This window comes from Tupaia chinensis, unplaced genomic scaffold, assembly GCF_000334495.1.
Source record: "Tupaia chinensis unplaced genomic scaffold, TupChi_1.0 Scaffold000007_1, whole genome shotgun sequence".
In the NCBI taxonomy this organism is placed as follows: Eukaryota; Metazoa; Chordata; class Mammalia; order Scandentia; family Tupaiidae; genus Tupaia; species Tupaia belangeri.
In genome coordinates this window covers 694,719-717,103 of record NW_006159436.1, presented here as the reverse complement: position 1 = coordinate 717,103, position 22,385 = coordinate 694,719, and the positions used below count along the sequence as shown (strand labels likewise).

The window sequence follows — 22,385 nt, the reverse complement described above, 5'->3', positions numbered from 1 at the left end:
CAACAACAAAAAATCTATACATGCACACTAACACACTTAAAGAAGAAGGATTTTCACACTGAAGTTGACCGTCAGCAGAACAGCCACCTCCCCTGAAGGTTACACAGGCGCGCGGGTCTGAGACACTGATGGTCTGTGGCGTGCTGGGAATGTTTAACGACTGGCTCTCTGGAGGAGAAGGGCCCTGGTTTGTCATGGTTGCCTGTTTTGTGGTCTAACTGTCTCCACCATGGCCAGGGCCCACCCTACACATATAATGGCACTGAGCCATTATATGGTGGGATGAGGTGCACACAGTTGGCTCTTGGGAGCTCCAGCTTCCTTCCCTCTGACGGGTGCAGGGGATCAGCAGTATGTACTGCCCCCCTCAAGGACCTCCCAAGGTACGAACATGGAGTGAGTGATTTGGGGAGGAAAATTAACGCTGGAAGAAGGTTCACGGAACTTCATCTGCTTCTGTGGGCCCACAGGCAGCTATCGTTAATGTTAAGAAGCTCAGAGAGCTTCAGGACCGTGCCCTGGACCATATAGCTGCTAAAATCCACCTACTATTTTGTCTCCCTCACATTTTATTTAAAAACATCTTGACTTCTGGGGCCAGCAGGTAGCATGATGGTTGAAGCACTAGACTCTCACATGGTCGACCATGGTTCGAGTCCCAGACCTGGCAACTTGTTTTCTCACTTTCCCTCTCTTTCACTCTCTCTCTGTATCTCCCTCTGGTCAGATTTAAAAATAATAATACATAAAATGTAATAAATATTTCTTTTTTAAAAATCTTAACTTCTAGGGACCAGCAGTTAGCATAATGGGTATGTTGCTGGACTCCCACGTAGTCGACCATGGTTCAAGTCCTGGACCTGGTGGCTTAAACGCACGCCAGGTGTGTGTGCATGCATGCCCAAGATCCCGAGAGGAGAATGGAGGAGAAGGGATTGCGGCATGGCCATCCCCCCCAGGGGGGTGATTTCTCACTTTCTGTCTCTCTCTGTCTGTCTGGTGAGCACACACGCCCTATAGCAAAAAAAAAAAACCTCCCCAAAGGAAAAAAAATCTTAACTTCTACAAAATGATAAATTTGACTAGACCTGCCTGAACTTAAAATTTATGTTTAATAAAATGTCACTTTAAGCAAAGTGAAGAGGCAAATGACAGATTGAGAGAAAACATTCAGCATATAGGAGATCTACATTCAGTATCAAGAATGTATAAAGAACGCTTAACAGTTAAAATGGAAAACTGTGGGCCAGCAGGTGGGCATGAAGGTTAAGGTACTGGATCCCATACAGCTGACTCTGTGGTTTGAGTCCCAGATCTAGCAGCTTGAAAAACATGCCATATGCATGCATGCCCAAAGTCTCTAGAGCAGGATGAAGAGAAGGGATTGGGTCCTAGCCATACCCCTGGGAGATGATTTCTCACATTCTCTCTTCCTCTCTCTGTCTCTTTCTGGCAAGTGCAACCACCCTACAGCAAACAATGGCAACAAAAAACCCATGACAGTCTGAGAGGAAAATGGGCATGGGGAATGGATAGTTTATACCCACTATGTACAAATAACCACGAAACACATGAAAGATGATCTGTCTCGCTGCTAAGTCAGAGTGTATGAGGAAAGACTGCTTCATTTTTTGGTTTTGGTTTTGTTTTCACCCATCAGAATAGCTGAAAGAAGTAATACGAAGCTAGTGAGGCTATGAAGTGTAAACAATACTCATAAACGCCTACTAAAGGAGTAGAGGTTGTATACTATGCAGCCTAACCTATGGCCTAGAAATTCCCAACCCTGCTGTTTATACTAGGGCCTAGAGAAACATCCTCAGAGCAGGCAGGCGCACAGACATACCACTTTGTAGTTTGTGTAGTGAGAATTTGCAAACAACCTAAGGGTGATCAGTCGGGCACTGGCTAAGTAAAATTTGATCTAGACATCCAAGTGCCCCTTATGCAGCAATGGAAAGAAGGAAGCCAAAGATCTATGACAGTAGCTGCGGTAAAAACAGCAAATTGCACATTAATGCACATGCTCTCAAAATGTACACAAAGTTCCAGAGGGCTACACACCATATTTTTAATAGTTCATGCTGTACGGGAGGTGGGAGGGAGAAAGAACAGGATTAGGGAAGAGAGTAGATGATCTGAAGGGACTTAGTTTTATAGATCGATATTTTAGGGGGGGTTATTATTATTTTATTTATTATTATTATTTAATTTGACCAGAGAAAGATACCCTGGCCTAGCTGCAGTGGAACACAGATAACGCCACTGCTTGGAAGGTTGGAAGCCACATGGGAGGCCCAAGTTTGGTTCCCGGGCCAACCTTAACAGTCCTGGTACGGTTGCATGTGCCTGTAAACTTGGCTGATTTGGAGGCCAGAGTAGGAGGGTCATGGCATGTGAGGCCCTGTCAGAAATAGCTATTTCTGTCTTCCTTTCTTTCTCTCTCCTTTACCCTTTTCCATAAAGGAGAAGGAAAAAGGGCTACACACCATATTTTTAATAGTTCATGCTGTACGGGAGGTGGGAGGGAGAAAGAACAGGATTAGGGAAGAGAGTAGATGATCTGAAGGGACTTAGTTTTATAGATCGATATTTTAGGGGGGTATTATTATTATTTAATTTGACCAGAGAAAGATACCCTGGCCTAGCTGCAGTGGAACACAGATAACGCCACTGCTTGGAAGGTTGGAAGCCACATGGGAGGCCCAAGTTTGGTTCCCGGGCCAACCTTAACAGTCCTGGTACGGTTGCATGTGCCTGTAAACTTGGCTGATTTGGAGGCCAGAGTAGGAGGGTCATGGCATGTGAGGCCCTGTCAGAAATAGCTATTTCTGTCTTCCTTTCTTTCTCTCTCCTTTACCCTTTTCCATAAAGGAGAAGGAAAAGAATACTGATACTCTTGCCATGTGCCAGATACTCATATCCTAAGTCATAGTGTTCCCCTTGATTCCCATTAGCATAATGAACAGAAGGTATTCTATCTCCCCTTTCATAGGAAAGGAACCTGCTCCAGGAAGTAACTTAGCATAGTTGAGATCCAGAGCCTGGACTTCCACCCAGGATGTCTGCCTGCGATGCTTTTTAACCATAAGGGGATGTTCTCCCCTCAGATTTTGTTCAGGAGGCCTTCAGAAGGTGGTTTCCTGCTTTGTGCATGGCCTCCCTAGGTAAATGAAAGATTGCTTTCCCCATGGACTCTGAGTGCCAGGGACGCTTTTCTGTGACAACCCCCAGCTCTCCTTTTAAGTTGTGACTTGGACTTGAATTTGAGGAGAAAACAGAGAGAACATGTATTTTCAGTACTGCCTGCATTTTGGATTCAAAGAAGTAGGATTAATCCAGAGGAGACGTTATGGTTAGGAACTCTTTTGATATTATTCATTTGATTTGGGGGCAACACTGTATATAAGCACACATGACATTTCGAACCTCCGGAATCTATTTCCAACTTGAAATTTTCACCTTTTTCACAAATGCCAAAAGGAATGTATTACATTTTATCTTTTTCTTCAGATGCCCCAGCTTCAATTTTGCATTTAGCAAAGTCTTCAGTTACTCAAGGATGTGAAATTAGAATATGAGAGGTGGTGATTTGAAAACCCTTCAAGGCTTCCCCTAGATTAGTGAGAAAGAACATTCAACACATAGTAATGACAATGGAACATTGGGTTTTCCGTTTTGGTGTATTTATAGGCAAAGCCAAGAGGTAGTTAGGTACCACCTCCCTCCCTCATATCAGGAAAGATGTCCACATTATGCCTGCCAACATGGTTATGTTTAAAGGAACCATCATCTCAAAATATTTAGGAAAATCACTTAAGCTCCAGTGACCAGACCAGGTATACATTTCTCATCCTCATTCTTCAGACCCGAATTTTTAAAAATTTTGTAAAGGGGACCAGCAGGTGATGGTGGTGAGGGCATTGGATTCCTACCTGGTAGACCACAGTTCGAGTCCCAGACCTGGTGGCTTGAGGATCTTGCCAGGTACATGTGTGGGCATGCCCAAAATCACAAGAAAATGGAGAAGGGATTATGGCATGGCCATTCCTCCCTGGGGGTGATTTCTCACTTTCCCTCTCACTGTTTCTGTCTTTCTTGGGCAAGCCCACACACCTTATGGCCAAAAAACCTCAATTAAAAAAAAATTTATAAAGGGCATGAAAGGGAGGGTACAAAGCAAGGTTATGAAGATGTAAGTAAATTCTAATAACCCCCCCTTTGACGCTTGCTCTCTTTTTTCCTAAGTTGCTTTAGCCATCCTGGAATATTTTGTTTGCAGCTCATGAGCAGATACTACTTGTTATGTTTGGACTGGGAGCCCCTAAATATGTTGAAATCCCAACCTCCAAGACTTCAGAATATGCCCTTATTTGGAAAAAAAAAAAAAAAAAAGGATCTTTGCAGTTTTGTCAAGTTAAAATGAAGTCACCAGGGTGTGCCCCACTTTAGTAAGACTGGTGTCCTTGTGGAAAGGGGAAATTTGGATACAGACACAGATAAACACAGAGGGCAGACCACGTGAAGAGACACGGAGAACACCACGTGAAGCAGAGGAGTGGAGTGATCATCTGCAGACCAAAGGCCATCAGGATTGCTGGCGAACCCCAGGAGCTAGAAGAAAGGATTCCCCTTCGGGTCTCCAAGGGCTCACGCCTCCATTTTAGACTTGTAACCTCAAGAGCTGAGACAATAAATTTCTGTTATTTGAAGCTACCCAATTTCTGATACTTCGTTATAGTCCAGCAGGCCGATAGAAGAGGTCTTCACAAAGGTCATGGAAAATGCATTTTATGAAAAAATCATGCATGCATTTTAACTTCTTTTGCATTGCACCAGACCGTTTTGTTGGCTCAGCAGTAATGCACGATTTGATAGAGGCCAGATCTCATGTGACGACTGAGGTGCAAACCTTTGGATTGACCTTCCGGAAACATGCCAGGGGAGTGTATGTGTGTGCTCAGACCGGAGGAGAGATTGTGGCATGACCAGACCCTGTGGCGGGTGCACATTTCTCTCTCTCTTTCTGTCTGCCTCTCACGTGTGCACACAACCATTCTATTGTCAATAAAGAAAAAAAAACGATGGAGACAGCAAACAGCTGGGTGGTTAAGGCACTGGACTCCCACATGGCCATCTGCAGTTTCAGTCCTGGACCTGGCGGCTTGCTTTCTCACTTTCTCTCTCTCTCTCTCGTCTCTCTCTAGGAAGTACATGTACCCTATAGCAAATTTTAAAATAATAATAATAAATAAAATAATAATGAAAAAAGGAAAGAAAAAAATTTTGCACTAATACTAACTACTAAAATAATACTTTTATTTTTCCCACAAACTTTCTGAAATCCCCTCACGTACTACCTATACCTGACCCTTTAAAAATATACATTTAAGATGAAATCAGATTGAGAATTTTAGTTCTTCTGTCATAGTGTGACATCATATTTTCCAAAGATGGCTTCAGTTTTGTCTCCTGTCTCACCTGTTCCTCTAGACCCCTGAGCCCTCCCAATCAGTAGGTGAAGTCTAAATCCACTTTCTTCGAATCTCATGGGTTTCTGACTGACTTTGGTCTGTGACTTTTCAGGCAGCTTCCACCCTGCTTGCTGGAGTACCTACCCTATAGCCCTGAACTAGTGTGTGAACCGCCTCTTTGTCTTGAGGCAAGCCCAAGTTATCCTAAATGGAGAGACTACATGGAGACATACATGGAGACTTCAAGGAGATGCGCATCCAAGCCCCCCCAGGTTCTCTAGTGCCTATGTGGTTTCAGCTTTAGCCACTACCAGAGTGCAAACCCCTGAGAGACCTTGAGCCAGAAATCGGCCACGCCTTCCTGAATTCCTGATGCATAAAGTGATTGATGTGTTTAAAGCCACTGATGTTCTGGGGAGATTTGTTACACAGCAATGCATAATTGCAACAGCTAGTGTACTCTCTGCTTTCTATTGGTTATATGCTTTTCATTTTTCAATGGATTATATTATTGCTTCTAATTAAATAGATTTGTATTTAAATCAGGCAGAATACAGTTGGACCTGGAGACCAATAAGCAGGTGGCACGATGGTTACATCACTGGACTCCCACATGGCCAACCAAGGTTCGAGTCCCGGACACAGTGACTTGAAAATCATGCCAGGCGTGTGTGTGTGTGCATGCCCAGGGTCCCAGGAGGAAAATAGAGGAGAGGGGATTGTAGCATGGCCATCCCTCTTAGGGGGTGATTTCTTACTTTCTCTCTCTCTGTCTCTCTCTTCGGCAAGCACACACACCCTGAAGCAAAAACCTCTTTAAAAAAAAAAAATAGGATTCCCCTAATCATTCTTAGGTATTAAAGAACCACCCAGCCTGGTTGTTTAACCCTCTCATTTTACAGATAGCAAAGTTGAGGACCAGTGAGGTGCTATGAACTCCTTATAACCCTTACGGTCACCCACAGCCTGATGCCAGAGTGGGGGCTGAGGCCCTCAAATGGAGGCCCAGTTAATGCCCCTGGCCATGCTGCCTGCTAGGACTTTGCATCCTAGCAGGCCAGGGGAACACACTTGGCTCCTGCTTTGTTCCATTAACCCCAGCTCACCAGCCACACATACCTGGTCTGAGACACCAACAGGGAAATGCGGTCCAACTCTGAAGAATCCTAATGTTCGTTCCAAATAAGCCTCATCCACTAGTTGGCCCATAGCCTAGTGTCCTTTACAATTTAGATGATAGCCAGAGTTGGTCCAGAATCAAATCCTGTATTTTCTTGGCCAATTCCTAACAAGAGTCAAGGACATCCATAGTGTTTTAATTTAGAAATTGGAATCCTACAATAACTTCTCACATACTATTTGGAAGAAGCACGTTGTTTTTAAGTTGTAAGTCGTCTTAATTACATTCTGTTAGGGAAGCTTTTAGGGAGGCCTTAACAGTAGTTAAAGTCACGTGGAGAAGGAACCTTCCTATTTCCCTGCTTTCTCAGTAAAACACCAAATGCTCATTAGCATGCATTTCACGCAGTTTCCCTGATAATGCTGTAATTTAAAACACTGACTCAAAGACCTAATAACGGAGGTTAAGCTTGCTTTCTAAATTGGCAGTACAGACTAATCTCTCTCTGTCAATCTTCCTCGTCTTGAGCAAAATGCAGAATTTGGAACAAAGAGTAAAACTACCAAGGTTTTGACTGATGTTATTTTTTTTTTTTAACATTCCATTGTTCAGTGCAACATTGTCATTGTTTGCATTCTGGCGCTAGGCATGTATGTGAAAGGTCTTGTGTGTGAAAAAAAAAATGGTCATTTTCTACCTTCTGAGATTTGGAGGGCTAAACAAGAGGTACATTCTCAAATAATGTTTATCATGCCCCAGGCCTTTGCCAAATCATTTGTTTTCAGTTATTTTTGCTTAACAACTAAAGATTTCTAAGCAGAGGCTCATGACAAAAACATTTGCTTTCCTACATTGGAATGAGGGAGGATGAGTGTGTATGCAGGGCTGCAGGAGGATGGGCCTACATGCAGGGCTGCAGGATGGGCAGCTGTGTGGGAGGCAGGAGAGTGGGCGTATGTGTGGGGACACAGGAAGATGGGAGGATGGGTTATGTGTGGGAGGCAGGATGGGCATATGCCTGGAGACGCAGGAGGGTGCGTGAATATGTGAGCAGGGCCTAGGAGAAAGATAGACAAAAGTCAATTAGAGGATCACATTTGTCCCATTCCTGGTCATGCCTCCTTTTCCCCAGTCTTAATCACATGTGGACACATTGCACTCCAGGTCCCTGACCCGTGACTCTGGGGCTCTGGGATTGTTCTGGGTTGATTCTCTCTCCTGCGGTAGCTGTTGGGGTTGAGTTGCTGAGCACATGAAGACTGGTTAAGGCATGAGGTGGCCAGACCCAGAGAAGGACCACCTTGAATCCCATTGACTGAGCCTAGTAAACAGACCCAGTCCAACATGGCTTAAATTGCTCTAACTGGTTGAGGCAACACCCAGACGTATCTTCCAGTGATCCACTGCACCTCAACAAACTATCCCCAGACTTAATGAGGTGCAGGTTGGGTCTTTGGGAGCAGAGTCTGGGACGGAGAAGAGTTTGCCAGGTGTTAATAACTCTGTTAGGCTCAAGACTTGAAGAGAAGACAGTAGGAATGGGCAGGAGAAGATGAGCTTTCTTGCAGCCCCAGCTGTCCAACAGCAAGTCCTGGAGACAAAGTGTCCCTTGAGAGTTGTCTCAGTTTGAGTGGAGAAGACCTGGCCTTTCTATAGAAGTTTGCACGTTATGACCTGTGAGCCAAATCCAGGTAATCACCTGCTTTTGTAAATAAAGTTTTATTGGAACACAGCCAGCCCATTCATGTACATATTGTCTCTGGCTGCCTTCATGCTCCTTGGGCAGAGCTGAGCAGACTGTGGCAGACTATATGACTCACAAAGCCTAAAATAGTTAATACCTGGGTACCAGCAGTTAGCATAATGGCTATGTCGCTGGACTCCCATGTAGTCAACCGCAATTCAAGTCCCGGACCTGGTAGCTTAAACTCATGCTGGGCGTGTGTGCATGCGTGGCCAAGATCCTGAGAAGAGAATGGAGGAGAAGGGATTGCGGCATGGCCATCCCCCGTGGGGGGTGATTTCTCTCCTTCTGACTGTCTCCCTCTGTCTTTCTGGCCAGCATATGTGCCCTTATAGCAAAAACCTCTCCAAAAAAAAGTTAATACCTGTCCCTTTAGAGAAGTTTGCTGGCCCCTGCTGTATGTCCCCGTGGCTGAGGGTTTCCTGGGAAGGGAGAGCCCCTGAGCCTAGTTGCTCTCTGCAGCAAAGGTGACCCTTGAGGGGGTGAGGGCTTAGGGCCGTCTGCTGAGACACCACCAGGAGTAGGGACAGTGTGTCCTTCACCAAAGGGGAACCTGGGCAGTGTCGGTGGCATCCCTCATTGTGGCCTAAAGCGATGGTTGCACTTCGTTGATGGTTTTGTGGGTCAGAAGTCCCAAAGGACTCACATGGGCAGTCTGCAAGCTCTGTGGACCTGGCTGAGCACGAGAGCTCACTGCCCGATGCCTTCCTTGCTCAGTGCTCCTTGGCTTCTCCCAGAATTTCTCCGTGTGACACGGTGGCCGTGGGATAATCTCGTGGGAGGCTGGATGTGGAGGCCGTAGGGCCCACGAAGGAACACATGGGGGTTGCTCCAGCCTTCCTTCTACCTACTGGTCGAAGCTGTCACAGGGCCTGTTTGAGTTCAAGGGCTGGAGCCATGGACGCCACCTCTCGAGGAAGCACCTTGCAGAGGAGCATGTGGACGAGACACCGCAGTACCATCTTTGGACAATAGTAAACACCGCAGTGGGCCAGGGAGCTGGGCAGCACTGTGCCAGGGCCAGCTCGCCCAGGATACGGAGCTACTTTTGCACGACCTTCCATAGTCACTGGTATCACACAGGTTATCTTGAAACGCCCGCAGTGGGATTATGGCACGTTGGGACTGGGCTCGCCCTGCCCGACCCCACAGAGCCTGTCGTCACGTGCACCAGCATGCCCCTGCTCCCGCGGGAGGCCTTTGAGTTGAGAGCCACCTGGGAGAAAGGCGCAGCATTTCTTGAGCACCACAGGCCATTATGCGTTCGATAATGACTTTACGAGGTGTGACTGCTTACTCCTTATTTTACACAGGAGAAGTCCAAGGCTCAGCGATTCGGAACCCCAGCAGGATTTGCATTGGGGTCTCCTTCTCTTTGCCATCCTTCCTCACAGAGGCTGGAGCTGGCAAGAGAATCAGGTCCCTGATCTGCAGAAAAAGTAGGTTAGATGGGACTTGCAGATGGCATGGGGGTTAAGGGGCTAGACTCCCACATGGCTGACTATGGTTTGAGTCCCAGACCTGGAGACTTATTTTCTCACTTTCACTCTCTCTGTCTCTCTGTCTCTCTCTCTCTCTCTGATAAGCACACATGCCCTGTAGCAAATTTAAAAATAATAATAATGATAAATAAATCTTTTTTTTTTCCTTAAAGACTAGGTTAGCAGTGAGGGAGGAAAGCTAGCCTATGAAGGAGGAGTTGTATGTGCAAAGCCCAAGACCTGGGGCATCTGGAGCAGGCCGGGGCATGCAGAAAGGTCGGGCCGCAGAGTTCCTAACAGACGTGGAGGCCAGCTTGTATCCAGCTCTTTGTGTGCGGACAGACTGCTCCAGCTCTAGGCAGCCAGCGCTCTAGCTATTTCTCCTAGTCAGGAAAAGTATCAGTATACAATCCTGCATGATGGAGTGCATTCTGAAAGTACATCGTTCTGCAATCTTGTCATTGTGGGAGCATCACAATTTTATTTTTTATTTTTGTTTTGTTTCATTTTTTGGAGAGTTTTTTTGCTATAGGGCACGTGTGCTATATCAGAAGGACAGAGAGAGACAGAGAGACAGAAAGTGAGAAATCACCCCCCGGGGGGATGGCCACACCGCATTCCCTCCTCCTCCATTCTCCTCTTGGGATTTTGGGCACTCACGCACGCACACACGTCCGGCATGAGTTTAAGCCAACGGGTCCAGGACTTGAACCACTGTCAACTACATGGGAGTCCAGTGACATAGCCATTGCGCCAACTGCTGGTACCATCATAGAGTACTTTTACACAGACCTAGGTGCTATAGCCTGCTACACACCGAGGCCACCTGGAACAGCCCCTTGCTCTTTACGGGACCAGTGTCCTATGTGCTGTCCATCGTTGACCGAAATGTGCCATCATTCGGCACGTGACTGTAGATAAAAGCACAAGCAGCCAGTGTCAGGACAGAGAGCACAGAGAGGAAGGGCCAAACACCATATTGACTGGAGAATCCTGCTCTTCCTAATCCTCTTTGGGAAGCATAGTGGTTAGAGCCGACCACTGGGCCAGTTTGAGAAGGAGAGGGTGGGAGAGGGCACTTACGTTACAGCTTGCCCTGGGGAATGCAGCGCTGCGTCCTACTGGGAGAATGGTCTCCTTCTTTCTAATCAACTGGTTTCCTCCTCGGCATCAGCCTCATGCCCGACGTGCTGGTGCGCTCTGTGTAGCTCTTGTCTTTCATCTTCATAACCTTTGCAGAATGATGATGTCTCTTGGATGGGAAAATGAGGCTCAGAGATAGGGGTAACAGCCCAGTCAGGGCTAGTGCGTGGCAGAATGAAGCTCTAAACCCACGACTGGACATCGGTGCAACAGTAAAACATGATGCTCTATGAGGCTGACCCTGGGGCGGGTTCCCACTCACGTCTGGAGACCTCCCTGAATACACCAGTCATGTCTGTGTCCACGATCCGTGCTGGCTGGGGGGTGTCATGGTGTCAAGCTCCCAGGAAAAGAGGGGTGCCGTCTCTTTGTCTGTCTCACTTGCTCATGGAAGAAATTAAAAAGGAAAAACGTGAAAAGAAAAAAAAAATTGAACCTTGATTTTTTTTAACTCTGGCCCTACCACAACATGCGGCCTGCGATGCCTAAATTGGTCTAGTTGATTGAGGGGACAGCCAGGAAGCACAGAAGGAAGAGGACTGATGAAGCCTCACGTTGTTGAGTTGTGAGGCGGAACGTGGTAGAGGATGGTGTGCAGGGAGTCTCCCAGAGCGAGGCTGGGGTGCAGGGAGGAGTCCAGAGGAAAGGACGGCCTCTGTGGGGCGGGGTCCTTCTGTACCCACTGCCAGCCTCTACCACCCATGGGGACTCTTGGCTTCCTGGCTGGGCCCAGGCTCTGTGGTGTGCCTCGAGGGAGGTCTGTGGACCGTGAGCCCCTGGGGAACTTCCGGAGTGGGAGAGTCGAATCCGTCAGTGCCAGCCAGGAGCATGGACTTAAAACTTGGAAAGTTCTCCGTTTTTAATGTGTACAGAGCCACCTGGGATCTTTCTGAAAAATGCTGTTTCCTGGGCCCCACTCTGGAAACCCTCATGCAGCAGGTCCCAAGGAGGCCCGGATCTGCATTTCTAAGACTGAGCAGTTCTGATGTCAGAGGTCCAGGCTTGGAGGGTGAAAGGGTGGGACCTGAACCTTTGCCTTAAAGAAACAGCATCTCTGTCATTGTCGTTTAATCTCAGACATAGTTTTTGTACACTGAATGGATGTAGTTGCCGTAGGTATCATGTTTATGGAGCTGTCTTGCCAAAAAAAAGATAATGAAAGCAGCATTTATGTACATAATTACACTTAATTATTATGTTGTGAATGTATGGTTAAACTTGATAACGATTAACTTATAAAAACTCTTATTAAAAGTTCCCTGTTATTTGCAATTAATCACCACCGTGGAGTTCTTTGGGGAGTTTGTTCTTACTTCGACTCGATGAATAAGTTTTGATGGCTTGCTCTGTGCCAGGCACTGAGCTGGGCAGTGGATACAGAGCAGCTCTGCGTGTGTGTGTGCCCGTGCACGTGTGTGTGTGGCGACAGGGTTGGGGGTGGGGCTTACTGCTGCCCTCCAGGGAGTTATAGTCTGGCCCAGGACTCAGGAGATAAATTAAGTAAGTCCCTCACCCAACCCTATACATTTCAATTTTGTGTAAGTTTATTCTTATTGTTAAACTCATTACTAAACATGACTTTTATAAATGTGTAAGTATTTATTGGGGCCAGCAGGTTGTTTGGAGGTTAAGGCGGTGGGATCCCACATGGCCAGCTCCACTGTTCGAGTGTCCAACCAGGTAGCTTAAAAATCACACCAGGCACATGTGTGTGCATGCCCAAAATCCTGAAAGGAGAGTGGAGAAGGGCTTGTGGTATGACCAACCCCCACCCCGGGGGCAGAGAGGTGATTTCTCACTTTCTCTCTATTTCTGTGTCTCTCTCTCCAATGAGCACACATGCACTATAGCAAAGTTAAAATAACTTTTAAAAAGTATAAGTATTTTAATATAAACAAATAATTAAAAAGAGAAAAAAAGCTCATATTTGTATTGTACTTGGGGGTTAAAAAAATTGACTAACACAGATTATGAACTTTCCAGGTTCTTTCTAATTAAAGTAGGAAAATACAGTCTAATTAATCCTGTACAAAGGTGGCTTATAATTTCTTTTCCCAGTAGTGAGTTGACTTTACCTCTAAATATGTTTGATTTTTGGTTTTTAGTTTTTGATATAGGGTGTTTGTGCTTGCCAAAGTGGGAGAGAACTCGCCTTCAGGGGGACTAGCTACACCACGTTCCTTTCTCCTCCAGTCTCCTCTCAGGAATTTGGGGATGCATGCCCACACACCCTGAGCACGTGTGTGAGCACATCCAGCACATCCAGGACTCGAACCACACAGTTGGCCATGTGGGATCCAGTGCCTCAAGCATCATGTTACTGGCTGGCCCCTCTAAATATGTTTAATGGAGACGTTTTAGAGATAAGATTTTTGTTCCCCTACATCTGGTCTCTAGTCCCTCCCCTCATTTGCGAGCAGCACATTAGGAAAACCATACCCGAGTGTGTCCAAGTGCAGATGTACTTGAACGCAGACTTTTCACGGAATGCACAGAGAACCTGACTCAGACTTGGCAGTTTGGGCACGTCCTTCTGCTCCTTTCTTGTCTGAAGTTTGAGCCTGCCAATCATCGATGAGAGAACAAATCAATATGAAACCGAGCTGTCTTTAATAACCTCTGCTTCTGGCTTCTCAGTGTGGCAGGTGGCGAGCTGTTTGACTTCTTAGCCGAAAAGGAATCTTTGACCGAAGAAGAAGCAACTGAATTTCTCAAACAAATTCTGAATGGTGTTTACTACCTGCACTCCCTTCAGATTGCCCACTTTGATCTTAAGGTATGTTGCCGAGTGTCCGCGAGATTGAAGTTCACACACGCCACCACCTCGGTTGGTTGTCTGCTAAGGAAAATTGAGAACACAAGAGATAAATTTTTTTTTCTTATATGGGTTTCACAAGCAAAATTATCAATATAAATCAGCAAGCGTATAATATATGCCTACCACCAGAATACCTAACCTTTTTATAAGATAGGGGCTTAAGATGGATGATTATATTCTGGAGTCTTTGGAGAAGAATCAAGGGTCTTGGGGCCAGTAGATGGCATAATGGTTATGCTGCTGGACTCCCATGTAGTAGACTGCAGTTCGAGTCCTGGACCCGGTGGCTTGAGACTCACGCCAGGCACATGTCCACGTGTGCCCAAAGTCCCAAGAGGAGAATGGAGGAGAAGGGATTGCAGCGTGGCCATCCCCCCAGGGGTGATTTCTCACTTTCTGTCTCTCTGTCTGTCCAGCGAGTGTACACGCCCTACAGCAAAAATCTCTCTAAAAAATAAGAACGAGAGGTCTCATCCAGCAGGTCTTAAGCAAGGGGTTTGCTCCGGGTTGCTGGGGACTTTTCAGCTTGGAGTGGTATAGCTCCGACCTTCCTATCGCTTCGGTCATGCTGAGATGGAAAGTGTCTTGTTCTCTGTTCTCCGCTGGATGCCCAGTCTCGTGGGCCTGATCTGCTGCTGGTTACCAAGCCAACCGAACTCAGAGTGGCTGAGTTCTGTGCTTGGCTGGGGGCAAGGCATGATGGGAGAGGAAAAGGCATGAATGTCAGGCCCCCACACATCACAAAGATGTGGTCTCTTTCGGAAAAGGGGACATCCACAGGAGCAATGGAAAGTGACCGTGTTAGGTTCAGGTTCCAGTTCAAGGCCACGTGAAGAGAGGGGGAGAAGCCGTGTGTGCTTCAGTGCCAAGCGAATGATTCAGAGTATTGTAGCTAGGGCAGGACCTCAGAAGGGGAGGATTTTCTCCATACTCACTGCAGGAGAAATGTCAAGGCCCGATCCATATCCCCCAACACTCAATAGTACGCACCCCAAAGGTGGCTCGTCGCAGACACCTGTAACTCTGCCTGACATCTTGTGTCTGGCCCTGGGAGTTGGAAATGCCACAGAAAAAGCGCCCGGGGGACCAACTCCGTGCAGTGGAGGATGGGATAACTCTTGAGCTCTACTGTTTTCCCCCACGTTCCCTAGAAGCATTGTGCTCCAGTCACCCGCACCTTAATAAGATACTTCACACCAGCTTCCTTCTGTTTCCTATTTCCCTGTGCCTACCAAGTGTCTCTTGGTGTCCCCTCCACATAAACCACTTGTGCCCAAATCCTTGTCTCAGGCCTGCTTCTGGAGAACCTGAACTAAGACATCTATTTTTCCTGGCATTCTCTTTCAACTGCCCCTTTTTCCTTCCTTTTTTCCCCCTGGGGAAGGGAAGAACTATTCTACCATCTTGTTCTTAGCATCACACACACACACACACACACACACACACACACATCATTTCTCTCTCTCTCTTTCAAGCCTGAGAACATCATGCTTTTGGATAGAAATGTCCCCAAACCTCGGATCAAGATCATTGACTTTGGGCTGGCCCATAAAATTGACTTTGGAAATGAATTCAAAAACATATTCGGGACTCCAGAGTTTGTGGGTAAGTTGCCTTGCACCTGTGACCATCAATGTCCCATATAGGGTATGTCGACAGAATCCCCTCTGCCGTAAGATCGCTTCCCCGGTATGCGCGTCTGGTTGTAACCTGAAGACAGAATCTATGGGGTGCTTTCTTCCCAAGCTAAGTGGCTGTTTGTTTCTTCTTAGCTCCCGAGATAGTCAACTACGAACCTCTTGGTCTGGAGGCGGATATGTGGTAAGGATCGTGCCCTTGGTGGTGTTATCTTCCTGGCTTATTTGACCATTTTCTGATGTGTTTTCTTCTTTTGTTTTTGTGTCTAGGAGTATCGGGGTAATAACTTATATTCTGTAAGTACGAAAATCCACAACTCGTATTCTTTCCTTTTCTTCCAGACCATATGTTTAAATTGACCAGTAATTGTGCCATGTTGATCCTTTCAGCTTATGCGCATGCCTTTTATATAAACACATTCTTTTACACCCCCCAAAACGTGTGTAGTTTATCTTAATTCGACACTTTCTCCTAATCCCGAATGAGTCATCAGAAACTAGTGTAGTCACTGAGAGGAGGCATGGCTACCCATCACTGCTGGGAGAACAGTGAAAAGGTTTTTATTAAAAAAAAAAAAAAAAGAAAAAGGAAAAAAACTAGCTGATGCTGTTTTAAATGAACTTTTTTAATGATTCCTTTGCATTAAGCTGAAGCTTTTGTTCATGACAGCTACATGCCCTATGAAATGGGATTGAGTTCTGAAGTGGCTGCCCAGACACCCCACGATAATCTTATTCGGCACTCCCCTAATCAGATATTACAGGAACAGACTGATAACAAAAGAGGTCATCGTTAATGTTTTGTGCCCCCACTTTATTAACAGCCTAAGTGGGGCCTCCCCATTTCTTGGAGATACTAAGCAAGAAACATTAGCAAACGTGTCTGCTGTCAACTATGAATTTGAGGAAGAATACTTCAGTAATACCAGTGCCCTAGCCAAAGATTTCATAAGAAGACTTCTGGTCAAGGATCCAAAGTGAGTGTCCACTGTTACCAAAAAGGCTCGGCAAGGCCTCAGCTCACCCGGGCCAGCCCTCGATCTGTGTGTGCAACCATGTTGCTTAGACCCTGGGTTTCCACTTGTGGAGGGAACCATGACATATGAAACACTTCAGAAAATGTACTCTGGGGCTGCCCCGTGGCCTGGTGGTTAAGGGAACTGCATCCCACATGGCTGAGTGTGTGGTTCCAGTGCCGGCCCCTGTGTCTTACACACCAGATGTAATGTGTACGTGTGCCCCAGATCCCAACAGGATGAAGACGGGGAAGAGAAGGGATTGCATGCGATATGACTGCATCCATTTGGGGGTGCTTTCTCTCTCTCCCTCTCTTACCGTCTCTCTTAGGTGGGCATTTGTGCCCTCTGGCAAAAGAAAAAAAAAAGGGAAAAAAAAATTCACTCAGGGCCTTTGCACCCACTTATTCAGTCCCTATGAGGCATAAAGAAATAATCGCCAAAAGACCACTGCTGTTTTCAGCTTTCTTCCATGGAGCTGAGCCCCAACTGCATTTTCCAGTGTCTGTTTGGTAGGCCCAGCTAGCATGGAAACAGGCTTCATGTTTGCCATTACGGTCACAGCATTTCTGTTTTTTTTTTTCCTTCCCTTCCCCCATCTCCCAAAGGAAGAGAATGACAATTCAAGATAGCTTGCAGCACCCCTGGATCAAGGTAAGATACAGGTTACATTCTGGGTAAATGTGTCCGGGCATCCTGGACTGCATGGCCTAGGTATCACTAGTGACTGAGTTCTAACCTCAGGTTTCGTGTGGCACGTTGTGTTTATCGTTGCTGCCATATTTTCAAACTGATAGAATGGACCCTAGTGATCACCAAGGTGGAAGGAGAGGAATGAACTCTCACAGAACGGGACTGTAAGAGGTAGAACCCATTCCACAGCCATGTTTGGTCTGCCCTCTGGGGTTGGCGCAAACAGTATTTTTTTGTATTCAAATTAACTGCTAGCATAGAAATAGCACATCAAATGTGGATTCCCAGCTTCTCTTGAAAAATGTGAAGAGCTACCAGCACTGAGGCCTCGTTTGGCATGGCCATGGGACACAGTACAGCTGCCTTGGGGCTAGGACACGAGGTTGACCTGGCAGGTTACACCTTTCTGTTACTTTCTCTGACTCTGTTAGCATTTGGGTTAAAGGTGCTTCAGCCTAAGACAGAAAGGACTAAGAGTAGGGAGTATGATAGTTACAGAATGAAATCGTGGAACCAGTAAGTGGGTGTTACAGGACTGGGTGGGGACAGCTGGAGGACCCAGTCTGTGTGAGCTCCCAGTAGCTGCCTGGGCTCTTCTGGAAGGCAGGTGTCTCCTCCTCTCAGAGGCAGAGCCCAGTAGCTAGATGGCCTCCTGACAGGTGTGCACAAGGGATTCTAATGGTGTAGGACGGGTCATGCTTGCCAAGCTCTGGGGTCCCCCCAGCTTAGTTATTTGATGATATTCCAGTTCAGATGCCTCATACCATGACCCCCCATGGCTTGCCATCCCCAAACTATCATATGAAAGTTGTGCTTCATAGTGATTGAATGTTTAAAGAAATCATTGGAATAATAATAATCATCTGGGGAAAAAATGAAAAGCTATTGGATGATGTAATGGGGATTTTAATGTCTCTGTATTGACTGATATGAATGATATTCGCTCTGGAAAAAGAAATGTAATACTCTGTAAAGTTATATGTGACTCAACGTACTATAAACAAGATTATGATAATAATTGAAAAATTAAAAAAAAAAGGAAAAGTTGTGCTTCAGTTAGGCTTCAAATTCAGTGTCGCCTCTAGGCTTTATGGTTATAACCACTCCTCAGCCAGAACGCAGCTCTTAAGAACCTACTGAGACGAGGCTCATAGGTCGTGCCCATCATCCCACTAGCTAGGCTGTTTTAGTGAGGTGAACATGTAGGGATCCCAAGGGATAGGCTGTTTCCAAAGTGGTCATAGGACACATTTCTATCCTTTTGAGACCTCAAAACCTTTTTCCTTGAACTTTCATTTTAGCCTAAAGATACGCAACAAGCGCTTAGTAGAAAAGCGTCGGCAGTGAACATGGAGAAATTCAAGAAGTTCGCAGCCCGGAAAAAATGGAAAGTAAGGTTGCAGTTAAGGCGGGATTAACAAAACCCATTTCCTCTGTGGATCTCTTTCTGGGCAGGGCTCACCCCTTCCTATACTTGCAATATGGATATCCTTGGGGGATTGGTTCCCGGATGTCCAAGTGGATGTCCCATCCCGTCTATAAAATGACATAGTATTTGCATGTTACTTCTGCACATCATCCTGTATACTCTGCATTATGTCCAGATTATTTCTAATACCTAACACAATGTAAATGTTATCTAAGTCGTTGCTAAACTATGGTTCTTTTAATTGGTGTTAACATTACCATTTTATGGATAGTTGTTTTTTGGTTTTTTATTTTCTTTCCAAATACTTTTTTGATCCTTGGTTGTCAGGACCCATGGCTAGGGAAGGCTGATGTATCCATTTTTTTGAAAAACTCACTCCGTAGCCTTCACATTAAAACAGTATTCAAGTCCTATTTTACTCATGTTTTAAAATGTAATTTTGCGGTTTTTTTTTTTTAATCCACACCACTCCCAAGGCAGGTTTTTCAGCCAGTGTAATAAAATTATAGTGAAATTTTATTTTCTAAATATAAGCTGCTACCTTTAAATAAATCAATATTCATGGTGATTAGTAGAGAGCCGAAGGTGTACTGGAACCCGTGCTAATGGGTCTCTCGATCCAGCCTGGGAGTGTGAGTGGCTGGGACCAGGGCTAGGGCAGGCAGAGAGCATTGGCAGCGTGGCCTCTTCTGTGGATGACCTTCCCCGGGCTGGGTGGGACATGTCTAAAGGACATTCCAAACAACAAAATTCAGGGTTAAGAAGGTGATTGATTGGCTTCCTGTGCCCAGGATCACATCAAACCCAAAGAAAACAGATGCCTGTCACATGTCCCCTGCACTGGGCCAGAGATGTGCCTCATTCTTTTTTTTTTTTTTTTTTTGGTAGAGGTTTTTGCCATAGGGCATGTGCGCTCGCCAGACAGACAGAGAGAGACAGAAAGCAAGAAATCACCCCCTTGGGGAATGGCCGCGCCGTAATCCCTTCTCCTCCATTCTCCTCTCAGGATCCTGGGCACGCATGCACACGCGCCCAGTGTGAGTCTAAGCCACCGGGTTCAGGACTTGAACCTCAGTCGACTACATAGGAGTCCAGCGACATGGCCATTATGCCAACTGCTAGTCCTGATGTGCCTCATTCTTACACCCACTCCCCTTGGGGTGTTGCAGTAGGGATAAGGAGGATCACTGCACTGGATTCTCCGGCAGTCCTTATGATGAGGCTTAAAAAGAGATGCACCCTAAGTTCCTCTGCCTCTCTCTTGGGCACGTTTTTACCTGTTGTTTCTGCCTTAGAGAGCAAATGCAGAGATGTCCTCTAGGCTGAGGGGTTCCCCACCTGTTCATTCCTACACTCTGTGGGCTTGATCATTGTATCATCTACCAGTACTACCTATGTGAGCTCACAGGACACAGAGCAAGCCTCTGCGTGCTGTCACTCCCCAAGGCGGGACCTGAAGGGGTTCCCAAGATAAGATCACATTCCTCAGAGTAAAGGACAAAATACAGAGAGAAGGGGGATGCGGAGCACCTAGTTCTGGAGTTTAATAATACAATGCAAAAGGAGAGTCTCTCTCTATCCCATTGTCTTGACTTACAATTGATTTGAGGTTGTTCTGTCAGCCAGTACACTCCAGCCCACTCACGGGATCGCCCACCCTGGGGAATGCGTGCTCGCTGCAATGAACACTATCTCCAAGACATTGTCACTTGCGCTGATTTGAGTATTGTTGTGTAAGCTCTCTCTCCTCCTCTCCCCGTCTCTTCTCTTCCTTTTGTTTTTTAAAAGCAATCCGTTCGCCTGATATCACTGTGCCAAAGATTATCCAGGTCGTTCTTGTCCAGAAGTAACATGAGTGTCGCCAGAAGCGATGATACTCTGGTAAGCAAACCTGTTTGCCTCGGCGAACTTCTTTCTTAGCGCTTTGTATTTAGGATGCTTCAGTTCTGTTTGTTCCACCACCCAGACATCATGGGCATGTCAAGTCTGCTGTTACTCCTTTTGAGCGATGAGGTTGGGGTCGCTGATTTGATGGACCTCCTTGTTTCTTTCTCCCTTTTTCCCTCTTGGATTTGGTTGGTGCTATCCCCACTGCCGCGGCTGATGCATTCTCTCTCTGGCATATGTCTGGTAGAAGAGAGGCACCATGCAGTGGCACAGTGGCAATGCACTGCTCAAGGAAAGCTGGATCCAAAGGCAGAGTCACAGGTTTAGTCTCTAGGTTGGCCAGTGCATGCCAGGCATGTGTGTGTGCCCATGAGCCTGGCTGGGTGGGAGGTATGGAAGGGGACCATGGTTGAGGGCGCTTATCTTTCTTGATCTCTCCCTCTCATACAAGAAATAAGTAAAATTTAAAGAGAGAGAGAGAGAGGCTAGACAGTAGAAGAGGCAAGCAAGAGCTTATTCTAATTTGCATGAACTAACGAGAGCCCTCTCTTGTCGCTGGCATGGGAGAAACTTGGGTCTGAGTGGTACAAAGGGCAGATAACACCCCCTTCATTCCTCACATTTGCCAGAACATCAGAGGAAATGCGGTATTGCTGGCTGTTGTGCCTTGTGGTAGACCAGAAAGCTAAACCCACTTGATTTATTGACTGTTCAGGGTCCTTGAGAACAACTCTACAGTTTTCTTCCCTTAATCCAAACTGAAACCTAATCACAGATTAGCTCTTCAGATATGATTGGGTGCATGTGAATTCAACAGGACAGTCCCCTGACAGTCACACAACAGGGCTTTGTTAACTCAAGAGGTAAAGGGGACTCCAGAAAAGGCAGACAGGATAGTTCTGTGGGAACTACCCTGCTCCTGTAACTGTAGTCAGCATTTCCGGGGTGGAATCGGGGACTCCAAGGGCAGGGATCACCAGCTCTCCCTTTCTGTTTTTTCCTGAAGCTAGTAGCTTCACTGAAGCTCCAGGCCTAGCCCTGGAGAGTAAAATGAGATAGGAGAGGTTAAAAATAATCATAGAGGGGCCCAGCAGGTGGTGTGGAGGTTAGAGTAGCTGGATTTACATAGCTTACTTCATGGTTCGATTCCCAGACCCAGTGGCTTGAAAATCACACTGGGCGCATGGGTGTACATGCCCAAAATCCAAAGAGGAGAATGGAGAAGGGATTGTGGTATGGCCACCCCACTCCCTGCTCAAAGGTGATTGCTCATTTTCAATCTCTCTCTCTCTCTCTCTCTCTCTTTCTCTCTCTAAGAGTCCATGCAAACTGAGACTATCTTCTTCAAAGATATTATTTCCTCGGTTCTATGGTTTATCTTTGTCCTTATCCAGGAAGAGAGCCTGTGTTACACGTGAAATTTTCCATAGTGATTTCTGAGACCATAGTTTGGCAGACTCCTAAAATAAACACAAAAGGGTTATGTTTGTCATTGTTTGGCATCTGTTTACTCTGGGGGTTCTAATTCAGAGGACACTAAGCCTCAGGTCAATAGTACATGGCGTTTGTTTACAACGCGGAAGGGGCTTGAATAACCACGTGGATTTGGGGATTAAATGCCTTACTTTCCTCCGAATGCCCTTTTAACAAGTAAGGCCTGGTTTCCATTACGTGGATAAGATTACGGCCAGCAGGCTGACTCCTTCTGTCTTCTCTCTCAAGGATGAGGAAGACTCTTTCGTGATGAAAGCCATCATCCATGCCATCAACGATGACAATGTCCCAGGCCTGCAGCACCTTCTGGGCTCTTTGTCCAATTACGACGTTAACCAACCCAACAAGGTCTGATCCTCCTCTGCCAGGGGTCACAGAGCAGTGGGTCCCAATGACTGCTGATGTTCATGGGGGGAATCACTTTTGTTGAAAGAGTGATTGGAGTTTGT

General features: G+C 46.3%; 1 protein-coding gene across 1 annotated transcript in view; it reads left to right on the top strand.

The window, feature by feature from the left end:
- The window catches only part of DAPK1 (death associated protein kinase 1), a 235,950-nt gene that overhangs the window by 153,279 nt on the left and 60,286 nt on the right, over positions 1–22,385 (top strand). Inside the window, exons 4-12 of the mRNA XM_006139841.3 lie at positions 13,600–13,738; positions 15,256–15,385; positions 15,553–15,601; positions 15,688–15,714; positions 16,242–16,394; positions 17,042–17,087; positions 18,428–18,517; positions 20,344–20,436; positions 22,165–22,284. Of these exons, the coding sequence (XP_006139903.1) occupies positions 13,600–13,738; positions 15,256–15,385; positions 15,553–15,601; positions 15,688–15,714; positions 16,242–16,394; positions 17,042–17,087; positions 18,428–18,517; positions 20,344–20,436; positions 22,165–22,284 (847 nt within the window). The remainder of the gene's footprint in view (positions 1–13,599; positions 13,739–15,255; positions 15,386–15,552; positions 15,602–15,687; positions 15,715–16,241; positions 16,395–17,041; positions 17,088–18,427; positions 18,518–20,343; positions 20,437–22,164; positions 22,285–22,385) is intronic.